General features: G+C 36.8%; 1 protein-coding gene across 2 annotated transcripts in view; it reads left to right on the top strand.

Moving 5' to 3' along the window:
* The window catches only part of ADARB2 (adenosine deaminase RNA specific B2 (inactive)), a 511,321-nt gene that overhangs the window by 333,248 nt on the left and 157,728 nt on the right, over nt 1-20,345 (top strand). For both annotated transcript variants that reach the window (XR_015696318.1, XM_014052563.2), the window contains exon 3: nt 18,936-19,022. Coding sequence is in view for 1 of the 2 variants with exons in the window: in XM_014052563.2 (XP_013908038.2) it covers nt 18,936-19,022 (87 nt within the window). In the remaining variant the exon portion in view is untranslated. The remainder of the gene's footprint in view (nt 1-18,935; nt 19,023-20,345) is intronic.

Raw genomic sequence — 20,345 nt, 5'->3', positions numbered from 1 at the left:
ATTTGAATAAGAGATATCTATAAAATCCTAGAGCTATACTAAACTGGGAACTCATAAGAACAGATCTAACTGAAGGCAATGATGAACTGCCACCTGGCTGGAAAAATTCTATCTGCATCTCCACACTGAATCAGGGTATTAGTCTATCTACTCTAAGGAAACTTGTGGAAGCTTGTAAACAGTCCATTGGATGATAGCCTTCTTGCTCTCTTTGTCTTTTAAAAATAAATATTTAAGGCATGCGGCTTTTAACTAAAGTCAAATCTTTCGCCTCATTCCAGTGTGCTGAATATTGTAACACCTTGTATGTGAGAGTGACCTTGAAAGCTGTTGAAGAATTGCTGTCAGCTCTTGGCTGAGACAAATGAGTGATACAAAAGAGAACTTCAATAGTTGTCATTCTGTTTCTAAGTTCATTCAAAGGATTTTCTATCATTATATGGTTGAGGAATCTTTCTCCACCAGGAACCTGCTTCTCTACTGAATTTGTTTTCAGAGGTTTCTTTCAGTTTTTTTCCCCCACCAGGCCAGGTAAGGATGGTGTCAACCAGAGATATCCTTCCACATAGAGTGCTCTAGATAAAAGTTCCCCTTGCATATATGTGCTAGTCATTTCCGACTCTAAGGGGTGGTGCTCATCTCCATTTCAAAACCAAAGAGCCAGCACCATGAAGACATCTCCATGGTCATGTGGCCAGCATGACTAAACGCTGAAGGAACCCAAAACGCTGTTACCTCCCCACCAAAGATGGTTCCTATTTTTCTATTTGCATTTTTACATACTTACGAACTGCTAGGTTGGCAGAAGCTGGAACAAGTAATGGGAGCTCACTCCGTATGCAGTGCTAGGGATTTGAACTGCCAACCTTTCTGGACGACAAGCTCAGCATCTTAGTCACTGAGCCTCTGCGTCCCTCTAACAGTGCTCTAATTAGGGACTATTCCTGTGTGATTGTTGTTTGTCTCTTTTAAAGATAAAAATCATAAGAATGGAATTATTGAGAAATGTACTGATGCAGAAGGAACAACAAGCCATGATAGTAAGAACACTTGAGTCCCATCCATACACAGATTCTAAAAAAAAAATAGAAAATTCTTGACGAGATGCTGAACTTTTTCTTAGTTCTGATATTTTCACATGGATACATTATCATGCAAGCACATCCAAACATCTTTCCCATAAATATAACTCTTGACTAAATGTAAAGACTGATTTTTGTAAGTGTGGCACAAATTTACAGTCGTTTTCTCTCATGCAAACAATTACTGAGATCTTAATTATTAATTCTGAGTCTCTGCAGTTTACAGCTTTTTATTTGGTACATTGTAAACAAGACTTAATGGATGCAATTTAAGGTCCTTTCGAATAATCTTCCAAACAAAGATTTCTTTAATAGTTTTTTTTTCATGCATATTCATTGAAAGACTGATTAATTGACCAAGGCTTTAACATCTAAGTATTTGCTGCAGCATGTTTTATATTCTGTCGGAATTTAGCTGGACTCCCAGCTAGGAAAAAAAATCTTAAGCAAGCAGATCTAATTCACATCTTCTAAACTAATATGTGGAACAAGAATATTTACTTTGCAGACTATACTTGTATTTTTAAGATGCACTATTTTGGAAATGAGATCTTATGGGATTATTATTGAATGTATATGAAGCACAGGGCCTGGTTCATATATATCATTAAGCCAAAATCAAGTCAGCCTCTTTAAAGAGGATTGTAAATGAGCCATGCTACAGATCATTTTGTTCTGAAAGTATATTGATTTCGCTGTTTAAGAGAAAAGAATATGAAATTTTTATTTATACTAAGAATAGTAAAGGTAAAGGTTCCCCTCACATATACATATGTGCTAATCGTTCCTGACTCTAGGGGGCAGTGCTCATCTTTCAAAGTCGAAGAGCCAGTGCTGTCCAAAGAAGTCTCCATGGTCATGTGGCCGGCATGACTAAACACCGAAGGTGCACAGAACGCTGTTACCTTCCCACCAAAGATTGTTCCTATTTTTCTATTTGCATTTTTACATGCTTTCGAACTGCTAGCTTGACAGAAGCTGGGACAAGTAACAGGAGCTCACTCCTTTACACCATGCTAGGGATTCAAACTGCCTAACTGCCGACCTTCTGATCCACAAGCTCAGAGTCTTAGCCTCTGGGCCACCGTGTCCCTATACTAAGAACAATATGGTACAAATTGAGAAGATGAAGATAAGTTTTGGGGGTATTTTTGGTCAAAGTTTCTTAGATGTTCTCTTTGAGCATTCTTTGTATGGTGCTCAGGATCCACCTCAATGCCTTGTGGGATTGCCAGTTTATTTATTTATTTATTTATAGACCAATAAAACATTCTTCAACATACATAGAACAAATGCAACAAAGAATAACTGTTAGGTGACATAAAAAGCAGTGTTTAGTATGCCTCAAAACCTATTATTAACTTTTCCATAAAAACACAGCTACCTTCCATAAATGAAAACACTAGAGAGAATAAAACCAACTTTTTTTGATAAGAAAAGGATAAAAATTTGTGCTAAGAGACCTCCTACTCGATAGGAAGAATGGTAGCCAGAGCTTTATATTTGGAAGGATATATCTGCTTGACATCAATCAATTAATACTAATTGATATTAATATTAATCAGAAATATTATATATCTTTGATGAACAGCTAGTTCACAAATAGAAAGCAAATAAATTTCAACTATCCAAAATTGGAAGTTCAATATTGAAGACACGCAGTTGAGTATGAGGGATGTTCCTGTCTCCATGTTCTATGATCCATGATTTTTGAAACAGGGATTACATTTTGGATATATAATTCAAGAGTGTATTCACATCTGTTAATTATATAGATGTTTATAACATAATACCAACACATTTACAGATATTAAGCAAAATGAGGTAATAATGGGACAAACCACTATTCATCACTGTCCCCACATACATTTTAAACTTTTAGTATCGATCAGTAGTCAGTTTATTTTAAACATTTCTCTGGGGTATCTAATACTTAGGAGGATATTTTTCTTAAAACAGTCTTGAAGTCATAAGTCATACTTTACATTCAATAAAATCCTGTTTCTAGGATACTCTTTAAATTGCTTATTTTCAAGCACTGTAGATTTACAAAAATTCAAAATGTGTTCCAACACTAACTGTAATTCAGATATTTTAGATATTAGTAATTCATCTGGACCAAACTGAAGTCCATATTTTAATTGAATATACTACTATTTCCCAACTGTAGATAGCATAGGTTCCTCCTGAAAATTTTCAAATGGTTTGAAAACCAAATAAAAAGCTAACTTAAAATGTTAGCATGATTACATATAAAAAAGATTTACCTTCAATATTCAAACTGAAATTGTCCTAAAAGAATTATTGCCCTGGAATAATGATCAAGATTTTACAAAAAGATGCAAAAAAGATGTTTGGAAAAAACATCTTCCAAATATATTTTGCAGCCTTTAATACTGAAATGCAAGTTGTTTAAAAAAACAAAAAACAGAGCAAGCTCTTGCATTATGTCAATGAGATGATATAATAACTTTCTAATTTGTTTGTCCCTATATATATATATATATATATATATATATATATATATATATATATATATATATATATATATATATATATATATATATATATATATATATATATATATATATATATATATATATATATATATATATATATATATAGGGATTTTCTTCCCATAAAAGACAAATTAATATCATATTAATCTTTAAAGAAATTAAAAATATTAACCTAGCAATATCTTAACATAAATATGTCAGTTTTGAAGTAATATTCATTTTATAACAGTTATCTTTTCCCATAAAATAATGGACTTTTAAACCAACTTTTGACAATTTTTTTAATATAAAATTATATAAAAAATAATGATATCCAGAAATGGAGTATAATTTTTCCTAGATATTTAAAAGAATTCTTCTACTTTCTGACCAAAACTGAATTTTAATTTGAATCCCCCAATAAATTCAGTCATAAGTTCAGTGAAAATTACATCACGATAAACAGTTTTCAAAGCAACAAGAAATTACATTATTTCTCTTATCAGTCTGGATTAAATTCAGATAAAACTGAATGCTATCCTGCAAAGGAGAGGGGAGAGTTCTTTTCTCTAATTTCTGATTTTCAAGTCCAAAATTAATGTAGAAAGAGAGAGAAATCACTTGTCAGTCAGTGCTTGAGAGATGAAAATCTTCCTCCTGTGTTTCTTTTGGGACTGGCTACATCAGGGGTGGATTCCTGTACCGGTTGGTATCAGTTCGCTTTATGCTCACAATCACAACGTGTTGCATGCGCCATTGACTTTAAATGGTCCTGCGCACGCACAGAAGAGACCAGGGAACTGGTTTGGGGGCGTGGTAAGCCTAGGTCACTGCCGGTTCTGCGAACCAGGCCAAATCACCACTACTAGTTTGGCCGAAGCAACTCACCTCTAAACTACATCTCCTGGACGCCCATCTGTCTCCCTTCCTTTTCATTTCTTGGGTAAAATGAAGTTTTAAAATGATGGAAGTCTGGCTTGAAAAACTAATGTCCCTCCTCCTCTTTTCTGCTAGCATGAAATCACAGCCAAGGCAACTATCAGAAAACAATTAGAATGTCTTTGTATTATCCACAGTTAGATCCACTTCCCTTTAAAGGCATTCATAACAAAATTGCATGGAGTCTCTGAGGATCATCTTGTGAAGCACAAAGCACGAATACAGGTTTTGGTTATCCTGACCTGTTACCAAAGGCAAAGCAGAATTCTTAGAGCTGTCTCTAAGCAGTAGTCCCTTGTGTCAGTCTTTTATCAGCAAAACCAGCCTGCCAGATTTCACAACGGACAATGGTGTGTACAGGAAGGACAAATCCACACAAAGGATTATTGATGGTATCATTCCAATTAAACTCTTGGAGGGAAGCCTCTGTCAGCAGAGTCCCCTAAGTTTGTAAAATGACCTTTCTTTGCACTGAAAAAAAGAGTGATGTACGAGACAAGTCATATATATTTTTTCTCCTTGTCAAAGTAATTAATAGCATGCTTTATTCAAAGGAGCTCTTGCATAATAAGAGAGTCCCATTGGAATCCTTGGGAGCTAGCCATGAGGTCTTGAGCTGGTGGAGACATTGAAATGTTGAGGCAAAGTCATGAGTGACACCAAAACCCTGGCTGCACTTGGAAGAATTAAATCCATAGCTTCGCCTTGGTCATCCCATTCCTAATGGGCTCAGGATAGTAGCAGGGTCCTCTGTTGAGCGAGAGGCTAGAGGACTCTGAGGATCATCGTACAAAGCACAAGGAAATCAACATGGAGCTTGATTAATTGATTGATATACTTATTAATGGTGTATTAACCATTAAACAGACTAAGCACATGTTTAGGGCACCAGGCCCAAGGGGGCACCACAAAGTTGAGAAAGAAAAAAAAACAATAAAGATTTGTACAGTATGTACAAAGGAGAGGGGGGGCACCAAGATTTGTCAGTGCTTAGGATACCAATGAGTCTTAATCCGCCACTGCATACTTACTTATTAATACTTTGTTTTTCTTTTAAACAAAGCCAGCGTGGAAAGGGGGAAAGGAATGTGAGAGTTTGCAAAATAAATGCTTACCAATAGATAGGAGAATATTCATACAAATAGGAGAATATTCAGACATGAGCATGCAAATTTAAAAACAGAAAGAACTGGGGGGAAAGGAGAGAAGGCATTGGAAGAGAGTTAATTTTAGAACTTGCAGTTTGCAATGAGTTATTGTAATTGCAGGACATGTATGCCCTTCCATGAAGGTGATTTGGAGGTGATTTATTAATTTGGAGAAATAAATTCAGTGCACTGTTCTTAAAGTTGATTTAGACTTCTAGAGCTCAGGAACAGTCTAAGGCCAAGATCTCTGAAGGACTTATTTTCTTTTCATGAATTTTCCCACATAATCTAAGGCAGGAGTTTAAGAATTATCTTGGTTCTCTAAAACCTCTCACTAGTTAATTGTCTTTTATCTAATATCCTGAATTTTCAAAATATTCTCAGCCAATTTTTCACTCCTGCATTAGTTTTATTTACGTATTTGATTGTTTGATTGGATGGGTTCTTATTTTAAACTACTTTAGAATATTTTAATGAAAGATAGCATATGTAAAACTCAAGAGTATCAAAAAGTGAATGAGTGTGTTCATGTGACAACTGTGGGTAGTTCCCATGATCTGGCTGGAATCCCTGCTCCTCTGTAATTTGGCAGAAGACAGATTCCTTGGCATTAATACACTCTCTAGTTTTTCCATGTATAAGAATCTCACATATTTTAATCAATGTACTTGGAAGCATAGCCTTGCTTTAGTGAATAGGATCACTAACTGTATAATTACAGTAATGATCAGTACTTTAAGTGGATTAGACCCAGCCAATTATAGGTAGTGACATGGGAGGTTGAATATATCATTGCGAAACAGTAGTGTTGATTATGCTGGATGGTCTTCTCCTGCTTGTTTCAGGGATGGGGGAACCAGCACACAAGTACAAAGGTGAAGAAATACCCAAATTGCTTTTATTTCATATTCATTGCATCATGGATTCCACTGTATTTGCAATTTTGCTAAGCTTCTTTTTAATTACCGAATCAATGAAATTTCGTGTCCTTAGAATTAACACAGTAGGAGTTTTGAGGAACATAATTATTGCCATTTATGAATAATATATAGAATCAAAATATGATGGTTCTAAATGCAGGTCCTGCCAGTTGTGGGCAAGCTGGAGGAAAATATAAAAATCTTAAGCAGCACAAAAAAAAAAGGTAGAAAGTGAAGCAAGGGCTATTTATTTTGTAAGAAAAAAAACAGCCAATTGTTGAAAGAAATATCCATCTGTTTCAATTCCAAACTGGGAGAAAGACACTGGAAACATGGAGGGTGATTGGAAAGATGATTTATTGATGAACAGAACTACATGGGTTTGAGGTCCTGGACAGCTGGCCACATGGACTGGAGAGTGAGAGGTATTTATACCGTCTCTTTGGCTTTGAACTTGACCTTCCTGTTCCCATGCAAGAATATGTATTCTATTGGCTGCTCTTAGACTCCCCTGGGGCTATGCAGGAGTCATAGCTGAGGTTGTCTGAGATAAGTTTGGTTGAACCTTGCTGAGTGATGCAACGTCCTTAGGAAATTTTGAAATGCAGTGAACCCTGCTGCTAGATGGGCTAATTAGGGGTAATCCTATTATGTCCTGAGGGGTCATGTCTTAATCCCATCACTCTGGAGCTGGAAGCCTTTTGTTTCATAGATTGGCTGACCCAATCTTTCTTAATGTGCACTAAGATATCTGCTGGGGGCATGGAGCTGGGGTTCTGGGGCTCTGTTTCCTTTAAGATTTTTATTATTCTTTTGGGGAAAATATTTTATCCTGCCTTTTTCATATTTCCTAAAATATTCCATTCTTCTAGGAGGGGTGGGTGCTAACTATCTACAATAATCAAAGGATAAAGCAGAGGAGAAAAGCTAAGATCAGGGCAGCCTTTGACTATAAGGAATCTGTTTGACCACCATTGTCCTCAATCCCAGGTAATATGGCCATAAGTAATTGATAACCAATAAGGTCCAGTGATTTGAAAATGGCAGATTCTTCTGTCTATGTTGAAACCTGATGCTGTAGGTTGAAAGATGTCAGAGTGGGAATCCAATATGCTTACTGTGAAATCTCTTTTACATCCTGGAATTATGACCATTTTCTAATGGTTAGGAACTTCTGAGCCTAAACTTAAGCAACGAATAATCATTTGAGTTCCCTGCCTTGCAGTTAATCCAAGAAAGTTCTCAGTAGGACCACAGTCTGAATGTGGGATGGAGCAGCCAAGGAAAAAAGTAATGATTGTGTTGGAAGAAATGTCCTTCTGGATTCAGTTCCAAGTGGGTGGGGGGAAGACACTGGATTCATGGAAGTTGCTTGGAAGGAAGGTTTATTGATGAACAGGATCACATGGTTTGAGATCCTGGGCAAAAAAATAATAATGCTGAGAATGCCTGGGTTTTATGCCCTCTGTTGGGCTTTGAATTTGAGCTTGTGTTCTGATTGGTTGTCAGACTCCCATGGGGCCATGCAGGGTTAACTTTATAGGTTGTCTTTTGACTCCCAGGCTTGGTTGACTCTTACTGGGTGATAATGTAATGAAAAGGCTTTGGGATTCCTATTTTGGCTCTGCCTGAAGGAGGTAGATCTTTTGTATGTAAAATAGACTGGGCAGGTCTTAATGGTCCATTGACAAAGGTGGTGGGGGAGCTGAGTTTCTTCCTCCCTTTTAGGGGGAAATATTCTGCCCTTTTAATATTTCCTAAAATATCTCATTTTCCTAGCAGAGGGTCGGGTGCTAACAGCCTACAACTGATTTTCTATTGATGAAGGCTTGATTTCTAGTTGCATGTATTCTAAGGAAGAAAAGAAATGCTCCGTCAGAAAGTCTCTTCCCCCAGCCAGCTGCTATTGCCGGCATCCTCCAAAGAGAGACAAGTAAAATCCAAAAAGACAATAAGAAGTTAAGTACTGTTTTCCAGCTAAGCTAATCAGTTTTTTCTGAAGATGGAAGGATGTGTGCCAAACGAAAATCAATGCCCTAAATCAACGAGCTGCATGCCTGAGCATTGCCAAAGTGTCAGCTGCTAACAAGGGAATAAAGAAAACAGTTATTGGATACTTAGGAGTGCTTTGTAAGTGCTTGTGTAAAATAGCATATTTAATTTACTGCACTGTTATAAGCTTTATTGGGCTTTATAGTTATTTCAGTAAGGAAGCTAAAAATAAGTTGTCTCCTTCCACTGCTTTGAAAAACTGTTTGAGTCTTACTGGTTTATAGATCTGTAGATCGTTGTTATTCAACATTGACAACTGTTTTTTTTTCTGATATTTATATTTTGTTGTTCTGTATCTTCATCACTTCTGCTGCTCTACACACCAGTCCTCTTCCTCCATCCTTTATCCCAGCTTTTCTCCTTCTTCTGGATCCTTTTTCCTCTTATGCCTCTGATCCATCTCTTATCACATGATCCGATCCCGATTTCGTGCAATTTTTTTTAATGTTCTCACAGTATCAGTTACTTTCTCAGCTTCCGCTATCCCAGACTGAAAATATGAAAATGGTAGGGAGCCAAGGTGGATCTGGTTAATATCCCATTAGGTCTGTCGTTAATAGGACATAAATGTGATACTATTAATATTATTCTCAGGAGGGAAAAATTGTGGCACAAGTAATGCAAAAGTTCTTACAATCCATGAATTTGATAACAGAGTCCCTTTATACACATATATTCATGCATACATACACATAACTGTTGTGGCCCAGCAGGAGCCGTTGGAGCTGCCACCAATGAGGAGCCCTATGTGTCGGCTCTGGAGGATGTGAAGGACCCTGGACAGGGTTCCGACTCCGAGCAGGATGCAGAGAGGCTGGTTGGCCACCAGGAGGCATCTGAGCCTTGGACCAATGGGGAGAAGACAAGGGAGAGTGAGCCAGACGCCAGTAGTGAGTTGTTCCTGGATGCACAGCGTCGAAGAACTAATAGGCATCAGGAACAGTTGCGCAGTTACAGGAGGTAATGGCACTCAGCTGGTGGTCATTTAGGCTCCTCTCCAGACTATAAAAAGACTACTAGTGCACACGCCCCTCTTTGCAGAAGTCAACACAGGATCGAATGTCGGAGAACATTGTTAGAAGCTTGGCAGGTTGGATTGCTGCCAAGCCTTATCTGTGTTTATTGCTGCCCAAGCTTGTCTGTGCCAGTTTGCTGCCAAGGACCTGTCTGTCTGTTAATTAAATGCCATAACTTATCTTTGGCTCGGAGTGTGCTTGGGTGTGGAACGAGGGGGGTCAGAACACATAACTATTGCAAAAGTGTGTGTGTGTGTGTGTGTGTGTGTGTGTGTGTGTGTGTGTGTGTGATATTGCATAATGTTTTTGTTTGCATACATACTTTTGCAATAGTCATTTTTAAAAATGACTATTTTTATTTCATTTTAAAATTATTATTTTTAAAAAAAATAAAAACAAAGACCTACTCATTTTAAGGCTGAATCTAGTGATACTGTCTCATCTGGAAGTAATTTTTTTCTTTCTCTCTTTAAAGATGTGATTTTTGCGCCACAATATCACAATCTTCAGAAAGCCTTCAGAAACCTGGAGGCAATTCTCTATGTATTTTTTATTTATCCAAATCTCCAATCAGCCCCCAAATTCTCTAAGTAATCCAGATTGTCTCAGGAACAAGCTGTGTGTCCTGTTGTTTATGTTTTTAAGGTTGGAATTTAGCAGGATCTCCAGCACCTTATGAAAATGTATTGACTTTGATTACATTCAAGATGGATTTTGGAACAGTGTAAAGGGAAAAAAATGCAGACATCTCATTATTATCTCTGATCTGCCCCTAACCCTCTTTTTCTCTTTCCCTCCATCTTCCCCAGCATTATAGGTTTTTCAAGAAATCTAGGTCTTTGCATAATAGAGCAAAAATAAGACAATTTGCATTTGATCATTTGTCTCATATAGGAATTCTGGATAGACCTGTTATGTGATACATTTGTTTGTTTTCTTGACTATCCATAGTATTTCCATGAGTTCTTCTAAGCTCAAAGTGCCAGTACTTTTTCTATCCTGCTTCCTCAAAGTCCAACTTTGTCTATCACCTTGGCTGATTGTTTACTGTACATTGCTTCAATCATATTAATAAATATCTCCCCCAAATTCATATATTTTAGTTGTAGTAACATAAATTGCCAATTTAGTTACTATGATAGTAAATGGAGACACAGCAGAGAACTCTGATATTAAGAAAGGCACTAGACAGGGATGTCCACTGTCCCCACTGTTGTTTATATTGACTTTGGAAATGTTAGCCAGGAACATTTGGCAGGATGAAGAAATAAAAGGAGTGGAAATATAAAAAGAGAAATATAAGCTAGAGGCATTTGCAGATGACTTGGTCTTTATACTAGAAGACCAGTGGTGGGTTCCTAACCAGTTTACTACCGGTTCACTGAGAGAGCGTGTTTTGCATGAATGAAAACTTTTGTGATTCGGGGGCATGGCAGGTTTGGGTCGCTGCCGGCTCCAGCAACCCAGGTCACCAAACCACTAGCAGTTTGCCTGAACTCGTCTGAACCCGTAGGAACTCACCACCGTAAAAGACCCTTTAGAAAGTGGACTGAAACTAATTAGAAAAATAGAAGAATATGGGAAAGTAGCAGTACTGAAAATGTAAGACAAAGATTTTAGTTAAGAATCTCACAGATACATAAAAAAAGAGTGTTGATGGAAAGATTTAATATACAGATAGTTTAAAAACTGAAGTATTTAGGAATACAACCAACAGCAAAATGTGCAACAATTAAAGAGGATAATTATATGAAACTGATGCGGAAAATTTAAAATGTCCAATTTTGTCTATAGAGCATCATACAAGAATCCCTGGCTTTGATCTTTATACATATAGACTCCACCTAAATTCAGAGTTTTGGAATTCTTTTCTTGTTTTTCTTTATGTTTTCATCTTCAGTGTCTTTACAGATGTTGTAATACAACTGTTGTCTCTTCTAGTCACTTCTGAAATTCTTTTAAAGAAATTCTTGCTTCTTCTTACCTGATCTTTATGATTATTGACCTTGGCTCCTTCACTCTTCTTGACAATTTCCACTATTTGATTCGACACCCAAAATCTTTGGGCTTTTTTCCTATTTTTTAATCTTCTGCAGTCTCTTGTATACGCTGACTTTACAGATTCTTTAATTTCACCTTACAGTTCTTCTGCTTCCTTATCAATGAGGTTCATTGATGACTGAATAAATAGTTTGATTGCCAGAAACTGATAAAATGTTCTCCTATTTTAGTGCACTGTGTAATTCAAATATGTTTTTCTTTTACAAAATTCTAATTTCCAACAATAAGCAGTTCATCTTGTTTGCATTGTCTTCTCATATCATCACAATGATTTTTCCTCCTGGGAAAAGTTTTACCTGGGAACATCAGAATGTTTATATTAGGAGAGCTACCTTGAGATAAAACGAGATATGCAAATCTTTTGGATATATATGTATATACTATTGGATATATATATACGCTCCTGAAAGCACCGAGCCTGAAGATGACGAATGAGACTTCATTGAAACGTCGCCAAGACATCTCCAATTTTACGCGGGAGAAAACCCAAATAACTAGAGACCTACATGTATATGTATATGTGTATGTGTATGTGTGTATGTGTGTGTATATAAATAAATAAAGGAAGACTAGTATAGATCTATTTCAAGCTATTTAGCTCTCATCAGCTAGCCATACCCTTACTGGGATTTGAACCTGGGCTATATTACATACTAGGCAGACATCTTAGCCATTAGGCCACAGGCTCTTATCCGTTATCAGCGAAGCCAGGGTCAAAGGTATCTATTATATATATATATATATATATATATATATATATATATATATATATATATATATATATATATATATATATATATATATATATATATATATATATATATATATATATATATATATATATATATATATATATATATATATATATATATATATATAATATGGTAATACAATTCTAATCTATGATAGTTGGGGATGATGATAATTGGAATGTAACCACAATGGAAGTGTTAGCCCTTCAAGATAAATCAGACTAACAAAGCAATGCCATGCAAGCCAATGTTATTTTATTGCAAAATCTAGTAACAAATATTGAAACTCTGAAGGTACTTCCACCTACCTCTCTTTCTTAATCTTTATACAAACTAAGGAAGGGTTGCTTACACAAGTTACACAAGATGATAAGGGGACTGGAGGCTAAAACATCTATGAATGATTGCAGGAACTGGGCATGGCTTAGTCTAGTGAAGAAAAATACCAGGGGAGACATTATAGCAGCCTTCCAATATTTGAGGGGCTGCCACAGAGAGAAGAGGCCCAAGTTATTTTCCAAAGCTCTGGAAGGCCAGACAAGGAATAATGGATGAAAACTGAACAAGGAAATAAGGAGAAATTTTCTGACACTGAGAACAATCAACCAATGGAATAGAAGTTGCCTTCAGAAGTTGTGGGAACTTCATCACTAGAAACTTTCAAGAAGAGACTCTGTCAAAAATGTAGGGTCTGTTTGGGTGGGGGGGTTGGACTACATAACCTACAGGGGCCTTTCCAACTCTGTTAATCTGTATATCTTCTGCAACACCGGCTGGCACATTATGCTTTGATAACGATACTTGGATAATACTAAGTGTCTTGGAAGTTAATATGCTCTGCTGCATAGCAAAGAGCATATAAGCAGATAGGTGTAGGTCTGATATGGGAGTGGTGGAAATCCCATGGTGCCCTCTGCTCATAACCTCAATCAGTGCTGGTTTAAGAAAAAAAGCCACAATGTACAACAGGAACATTGCAAAGCACAAAGTGATGACTTTACTCTGACCCCAGCAATCATATGAATGCAAAGCAAATAACTAAGCACCTTAGGTGGAACATGTGACCCCTCCCCTTGCTTAGAATGACATTTTCACCCAGGCTTTGCTTGCTAATGTAAAGTGGCTGACCAAATCTATTGTCATCCTGCCCTCACCCTTATTAAACAGATATAACTCCTCTGCCTTCCTTGTTTAAAAATGCACAATTTTTTGTGCCTGTAAGAGAATCCTGGAATGGAATGAGCACTAAAAGATCAACTCATGCTATAAAGCAGAGGCTAGAGAGGATTAAGGTTAAATATGCATTATAAGAGAAGATCAAATCTCACCCAGTTTCTGGTAGATACAGGATTAAACAGAGAGCCTTTAATCATTAATCATTTACTTTACCTTTCAAGAGAAAAGAAATAGCGAGTCAGCATTTATTGAACAGCCTTTCTAGATTTTTAAATTTTAAAACTAGACAAACAGAGGAATTGCGTAAAAGTTTAAGTTGTTGTGATGTTTGTGTTTGGATCTCAATTTCACCTGCCTTCCTACACATATGTCATAGATGATATGATTGTTCATAGAGTCTTGTCCAGGTGTTAGATAGGGAATTCTTTATTATGAATAATCACACCATAAATGTATGTTCTGTTTCCATAAAGTCAAACATTGAACATTCTGAAAGTAAAGAAACCCTCAAATCACTGGTAAATACATACCGGGAGTTGGGTAACTATGTGGAAAATACTTGACAATGGTTTATTCTGCGATTGTTTTGCAACATCATTTTGTTCTGCAACCTTAGAACTTCCTAGTGCAGTGATGGCAAACCTTTTCGGTACCGAGTGTCAAAAAGGGAGTGCCCCATGCGTGGGCACGCTTTGCGTGCATGTGCTCATCTGGGATTCAATTTGGAAGAGGAGCAGCCCAGTGGGTATACACGTGCCGGAAAATGAACTTCCAGTTTCCAGTGTGCACATGTTCACTGGCCAACTAGTCTTCCAGTTACTGGCTTACATGCATGTGCAATGATCAGCTGGCCGGCGTGCAGGCTCACGCTGGAAATCAGAAGACCAGCTCTTCCAGTTTCTGGCACTGCTGCACACACAAATGCCAGCTGATCGTCTTGTGTGCATGTGTGTCAGGAACCCAGAAGAGGAATGGGTGATGCTGTGCATTCCACGTGCCACTTTGGGAATGCATGCCATAAGTTCACCATCACGGTCCTAGTGGTTTTCCATTCAAGTACTAAGCAGGTTTAATACTGTTTAGCTTCCCAATCTAGATAAGGTTGACCAATTGTTGCCATCTGCTGAAGTTGAATCAACTATAAGATAAAAGCGCATCTAATTAATGTGTGTACAACAGTGCTGACTTGCATCATTGTATAAATCAACATTTCAGCAAGACTTCAATTTGTAAGCAAAACTTCATAACAAGTTTATTATTGTCAACCTGGTAGTTATGCAGCATAGCTGTCATTTTAAGCATAAGATAGCAGGAAACCAATTGATGCAGATGCTATTAATTAGAAGACAAATAACCTTTTCTAATAAGGTTCTGATTATATATAATTGTATCCCTGAAGAGCAAAACAATACCAGCTTTCTAAAGTGCATGCCATAATCTTCAGTCTCTTTTAAGCTTAAAATAGAATGATGGTCTTGAAACATGAACTAACAGTAGATGCCTGCCCAATAACTAATCCTGAGATGGCAATATATTATTTCTAGTCTCCAAGGCAATATGATTATGGATGCCACTAATTCGAGGAATGTAAGGATTTGATGACATCATTTCTTGCTTTAGAACAGGGGTGTCAAACTCAAGGTCCATTGGGCGAGATCCCATGGAAAATGAAACAGGCCAGCCTACATTGCTTCAACCCAGTCTACCCACATCATTTTTGCCCGGTTTACCCAATGCAAAGAGGAAACATGCTAGCAATTTGGGAAGTGATGTCACACCCAGTGAGTGGCATCAAGCTGGCCACACCCACCCAGCCCACTGGGGTCAAACACAGTCCTGATGCAGCCTTCAATGATAATAGAACATTCTAAAGTAGGACACTCCTACTTTAGAACATTCCAGAAAAATTTGATTGGCAGGAATAAAACTGATAAAGAACAAAGCCAGTCCAAGGAAAATGGTTATGCCAACGTTGAGTAGGTGCTTCTCGGTCTTAAAGCAGCAAAATGAATGGCTTACAAGTGACTTAAAAAGATAGAAGGAAAAGACGTAAACTTTGGGGGATGATGATAGATAGAGCCGCCGTGGCACAGTGGTTAGAGTGCAGTACTGTAGGCTACTTCTGCTGATCATTAGCTGCCAGAATCTCACCAGGCTCAAAGTTGATTCAGCCTTCCATCCTTCCTAGATGGGTAAAATGGGGACCCAGATTGTTGGGGGCAATATGTTGACTCTGTAAACTGCTTAGAGAAGGCTGTAAAGCACTGTGAAGCGGTGTATAAGTCTAAGTGCTGTTTATATTGCTAGATGATGATGATGATGATGATGATGATGATGATGAAGAAGAAGAAGAAGAAGAAGAAGAAGAAGAAGAAGAAGAAGAAGAAGAAGAAGATGATGATTGTAGACAGACAGATAGACAGACAGATGATAGATGGTAGAAAGATACTTTGCTTTCTGTGTATTATAATAAGCAGGCCTTCTGTGCTCATTCTAGTCAGTATTAAAGAAATTAATCTATTTGAATAAGATCTGTGAACATTTGCTGAGCACTCTTTTCAAGAACTATATGTTAGTGCCTGGAGAGTCAAGATTTACACATACACCAGGAAGAAACTTACAGAAGGTTGATAACAGAATACTGAACTAGAATGAATTAATAAAATCCAAAAGCTCTGTAAAGCAAAGTGATACAGCTATATTTTGTCACGATGGGTGCACTTTTCTCCCTAAAATTGTTTGTGAGAGATTTGGTGAAGTTGCTTCAAAGAGACTCCACCTTAATTAACTCATTATATCGGTGGTTGGAAAATTACTCTCTTATGGTTGTCAAGATCCTGTATTTACTCAGACTAGAATTAGAGATGCCTTACAGGTATCTCTGTCATTCTTGTTTCCTTGATCTTGCTCACCATGTGAGGTTTTATATTACCCTAACTCCATCCAGGACTTCAGATCTCTCTCTATAATGAATATGCCAAAGGAAAAAGAAGCTTTAAACTTAACTGATCTTCTACTTTCTTTAGCTCCTTTATAAATTTCAGTTTATAATTTTAACTGATAAAGGAGTCCTCACCTATTTTTATCCACATCAATGAAAAATCAGTTTTGGAAACAAGTTTTCTACAGAGCTGAATGAATTTGCAACTGAAAGTTTGATGAAGAAAATCAGTGAACGCTTTCCAGCAACAAATGAGCAAAACAAGGTCAGGCATACAATTTGATCTTTTAAGACAGCAAATTGTTGGTTATCTAATTCAGTGGTGTTGTATTTTTAATGTCAAAGGAAGAAGGCGTCAGATTTTTGAATCAAATATTAAAATAACTTGAAGAAGGCTTGGGTATTCATCATGATGAAAAGAAGTACAAATTATTGCTAAGCCTCTGGCCGCAGAATATCTCAGGTCCATTCCCATTCATGGGAAAAAAGTAATATCTGTATTTCCACTCTAGTCCTATTAGAATCTTACAAGACTATTGGAAAACTCTGAAGGGATAATTTTGTAGATAACTGAGATTTACATGAACTGACCTTAATGGGGAAATGATTTTGAGGTTTGCACATCTGGTACATTATTGCTTTATATCATGCACATTCCTGCAGCTCTTAGCAACCCACTACATATTTGAAAAGTGCATTTTAGCAACAGTTTCTACAAATGAATGTAAATAGGTGTTTCGATAAACATATCCCACTAGTCCTTCAGCATTTCCTAACCACCCACTCCAAGGCAGCTTGAAAATGAACTACCACTTATAGCATGTAGTACAATATGTTACATTACTTCTAATAAACAGCAAAATGAAATAAGTTAAAGTGGGGGGAATAAGAAGCATTCTAATGCACGAGACAGATTTTCAATAAGAGAGGCAAAGTGTGTGTGAGGGTCTTTATTAGATTCCATGGAAATCAATCTGAAATCTGGTTCAGAGTACTAAAATTAGATTTAGATACTATTTAATTTAGTTTCAAGAGTGTTTTCCTCTTCTGTTGCACAGCCACAGGACACAAAGAGATAAAATACCTAGAGTGATTATTACTTTATGGACACCTTCATCCTGAGAGAGGATTCCACCTAACTATGCATTTCTCAGCAATCCAACTCTGGTGGTCATAGCAATCAACTAATAATGTGGGGCTTTCCCCCCCCCCCCCAAGCACTTAAAAAGGCTTTGATCCTACTTTTATACTTAGAGACTTTGTTTGATACTTTGAAAAAAGAAACATGAGTGTTCAAAATATTTCTGGAGGAAGCTGAATAAGGGCTATTGTTATTTTGTGAAATTGGTCAGTATTAGTAAAAAAAAAACGACTGGTAAATTAGTTAGTAAATTACTACATTGGTCAATTAATTAGTACACAACACTGTCACAACAGCTACTTATTACCGCATAGCAATCTTGAATTAAACATCTGCAAGGGGAGGTAAGCCATCTGCATTGAGCCTGGAATTATGGTTGTAAAATGAAGCTGTCATGAGGTTTTTCCCATATTCTCACACTGGAATCCTCAACCCACTAGGATTAATGACGTTACCTAATACCTGGATGGGAGACTATTGAGAAATTTCTGGAATGTAGATTTGGTAATTGAAATAATCCCAAAAGAAAGTAACAATAAAGCTTTTCCATATTGTTGCTAAGAAAACCAGGAATAAAGACTGAAAATTCTTTTATATGGATGATTAATCTTTCAATTGATAACCATTATGGAATCATTCTCTGATTTGGTCTTTTTAGACTGAATCTTGTATAAATTAGGACCGCAACTGTATTCAAGTTAAATATTGGTTTCATTCAGAATAAGGCTATGCAGGCAATGGAGGCTGAAAGAATTACATATTTCAGCATGCAATTGGAAGGTAAGAAGATTACAACATGGGTATAGAATTTCTAAAATTCAGCACTCAATCTGCTGCATTTAACATTTAATTCTAGTTAATCTAGAACTGATTAGCAGTTAACATTCCATCTACATCCACCATTTTCAGAATTTTCCTTAGAGTAGCAGATTGCCAAGCCCAATTTCCCTTCTCAGGTGTTTAAATAGCAATCAATGGAACAAAATAAATGCAGGTTACCACCCTGCCACTAAAAATGACAAATGCTAATAATAAACGTAAGTTGGTTCAATGACTTAAGCTATGTATTAATTGGATATGAATACAGAATTGATATAAAAAATAAGCTTTACTTCCTTAGCCAATTCCAAGGATTTGCCGGAGGGGAGGGAGATACCTCAGGATTTCATATGTATGGTTTTTTTTCCTGTTCTTTTTGTCTCCTTACAGAAAAGGGAAGCATTTTGTCAACTTTCATTGCACCCCTGAAGTATTTGAATCCTTCAGCAGCAAACATGGAAAATGAAGAGAATTTAAGTAAGCACTTTAAACTTCTTCATGTGGATCAGACAGGAAGTCCTCTATTTTTCATTTATTAAATTTACACACCACCATCTCGCTCTGAAAAGCAATTCTGAACAGCTATCATGTATCTTGCATTTTCCTGAAATGAGAAATAGTAGAGTCCATCTTTGGAACTTTAAATGAAGTGCAAGTAAATCTGTTCTTCTGGTGAATTTTTTAATGTTAAGTCTGTTTATGGTGATCTACAGTGGCTTGTTAAACATTATTTTTGCCTGTTTTGTACTGAGAAAAAGTGTATGTAATGTATGTATGTAGAATGTGAATGTGTGCATGGAAAGCCTGGGGATATATGGAGATATGTAGCATCCTTTTGTAGAAATATTAGTGTTCATAACTGAAAAACATTGCATTTCCTTATATTAAACTACCATTTAAGAGTCCTTCAGATAGAAACATAGATTTGCATTTGTTTAACATACTGCCAGAAAAACTCATAGCCTTATCAAAATCAGGCAGATCAAGAGCTTTTGGTATAGTAGCTGGGAAGAAGCCCATCCTGATAAAGAACTTTCATATCTCCAAAATTGGTTTTGAAGTGAAATTCATACTTTCTAAGCATGACAGTAGTGAAACCACTTCTCTCTCCGTTTCTTGTATGGAGGGTCCCCAAATCCTGGTCCATGAACTGATACTCAAGTGGGAGGCGAGCGTGTAAATCTCCATTTGTGCAAGTGGCAGGTGCACACATTATATCCATGTTATCTGTATGGCAATCTATAAGCCCTCCCTTATTATCGTCTTTGTACATCTTTACAACTATGATTGATTGTGCAAAACATTATGTAATTTACCTTGATTGTGGAGGCATCCAAAACAAATTATTTAATTTAATACATTTGTGATGCAAGTGATGCCATATTTGATCACACCATAACTCATATAATGGTCTGTCCCCTTTTTCCAAATGCCCAAGCTTCAAAATAGCAATAGCAATTAGACTTATATACATCTCCATTGTGATTTTTCAGCCCTCTCTAAACAGTTTACAGAGTCAACATATTGCCCCCAACAATCTGGGTCCCCAATTTACTGACCTCAGAAGGATGGAAGGCTGAGTCAATCTTGAACCAATCAGAACTGTACTGTTGACAGTGGGCAGAGTTTGCCTGCAATACTGCATGCTAACAACTATGCCACCAAGGGTCCTTGTTGTACAGTTTTCTCCTAGTTGGTCTCTAGACTTATAGCTTTGGGTAAAAGACATAAAACAATTTCATTGTTATTGTAGTCATGATAATCTACCTAAGGTAAATATCTATTCCTCTTTAAAGCCAT

The sequence above is a fragment of the Thamnophis sirtalis genome, unplaced genomic scaffold, assembly GCF_051295495.1.
Source record: "Thamnophis sirtalis isolate CommonGarterSnake01/CBP01778 unplaced genomic scaffold, rThaSir2_p1.2 scaffold_4, whole genome shotgun sequence".
Taxonomy (NCBI): domain Eukaryota; kingdom Metazoa; phylum Chordata; class Lepidosauria; order Squamata; family Natricidae; genus Thamnophis; species Thamnophis sirtalis.
Note: the sequence above shows the minus strand (reverse complement) of the source record. Positions and strands in the feature narration are given on the sequence as shown.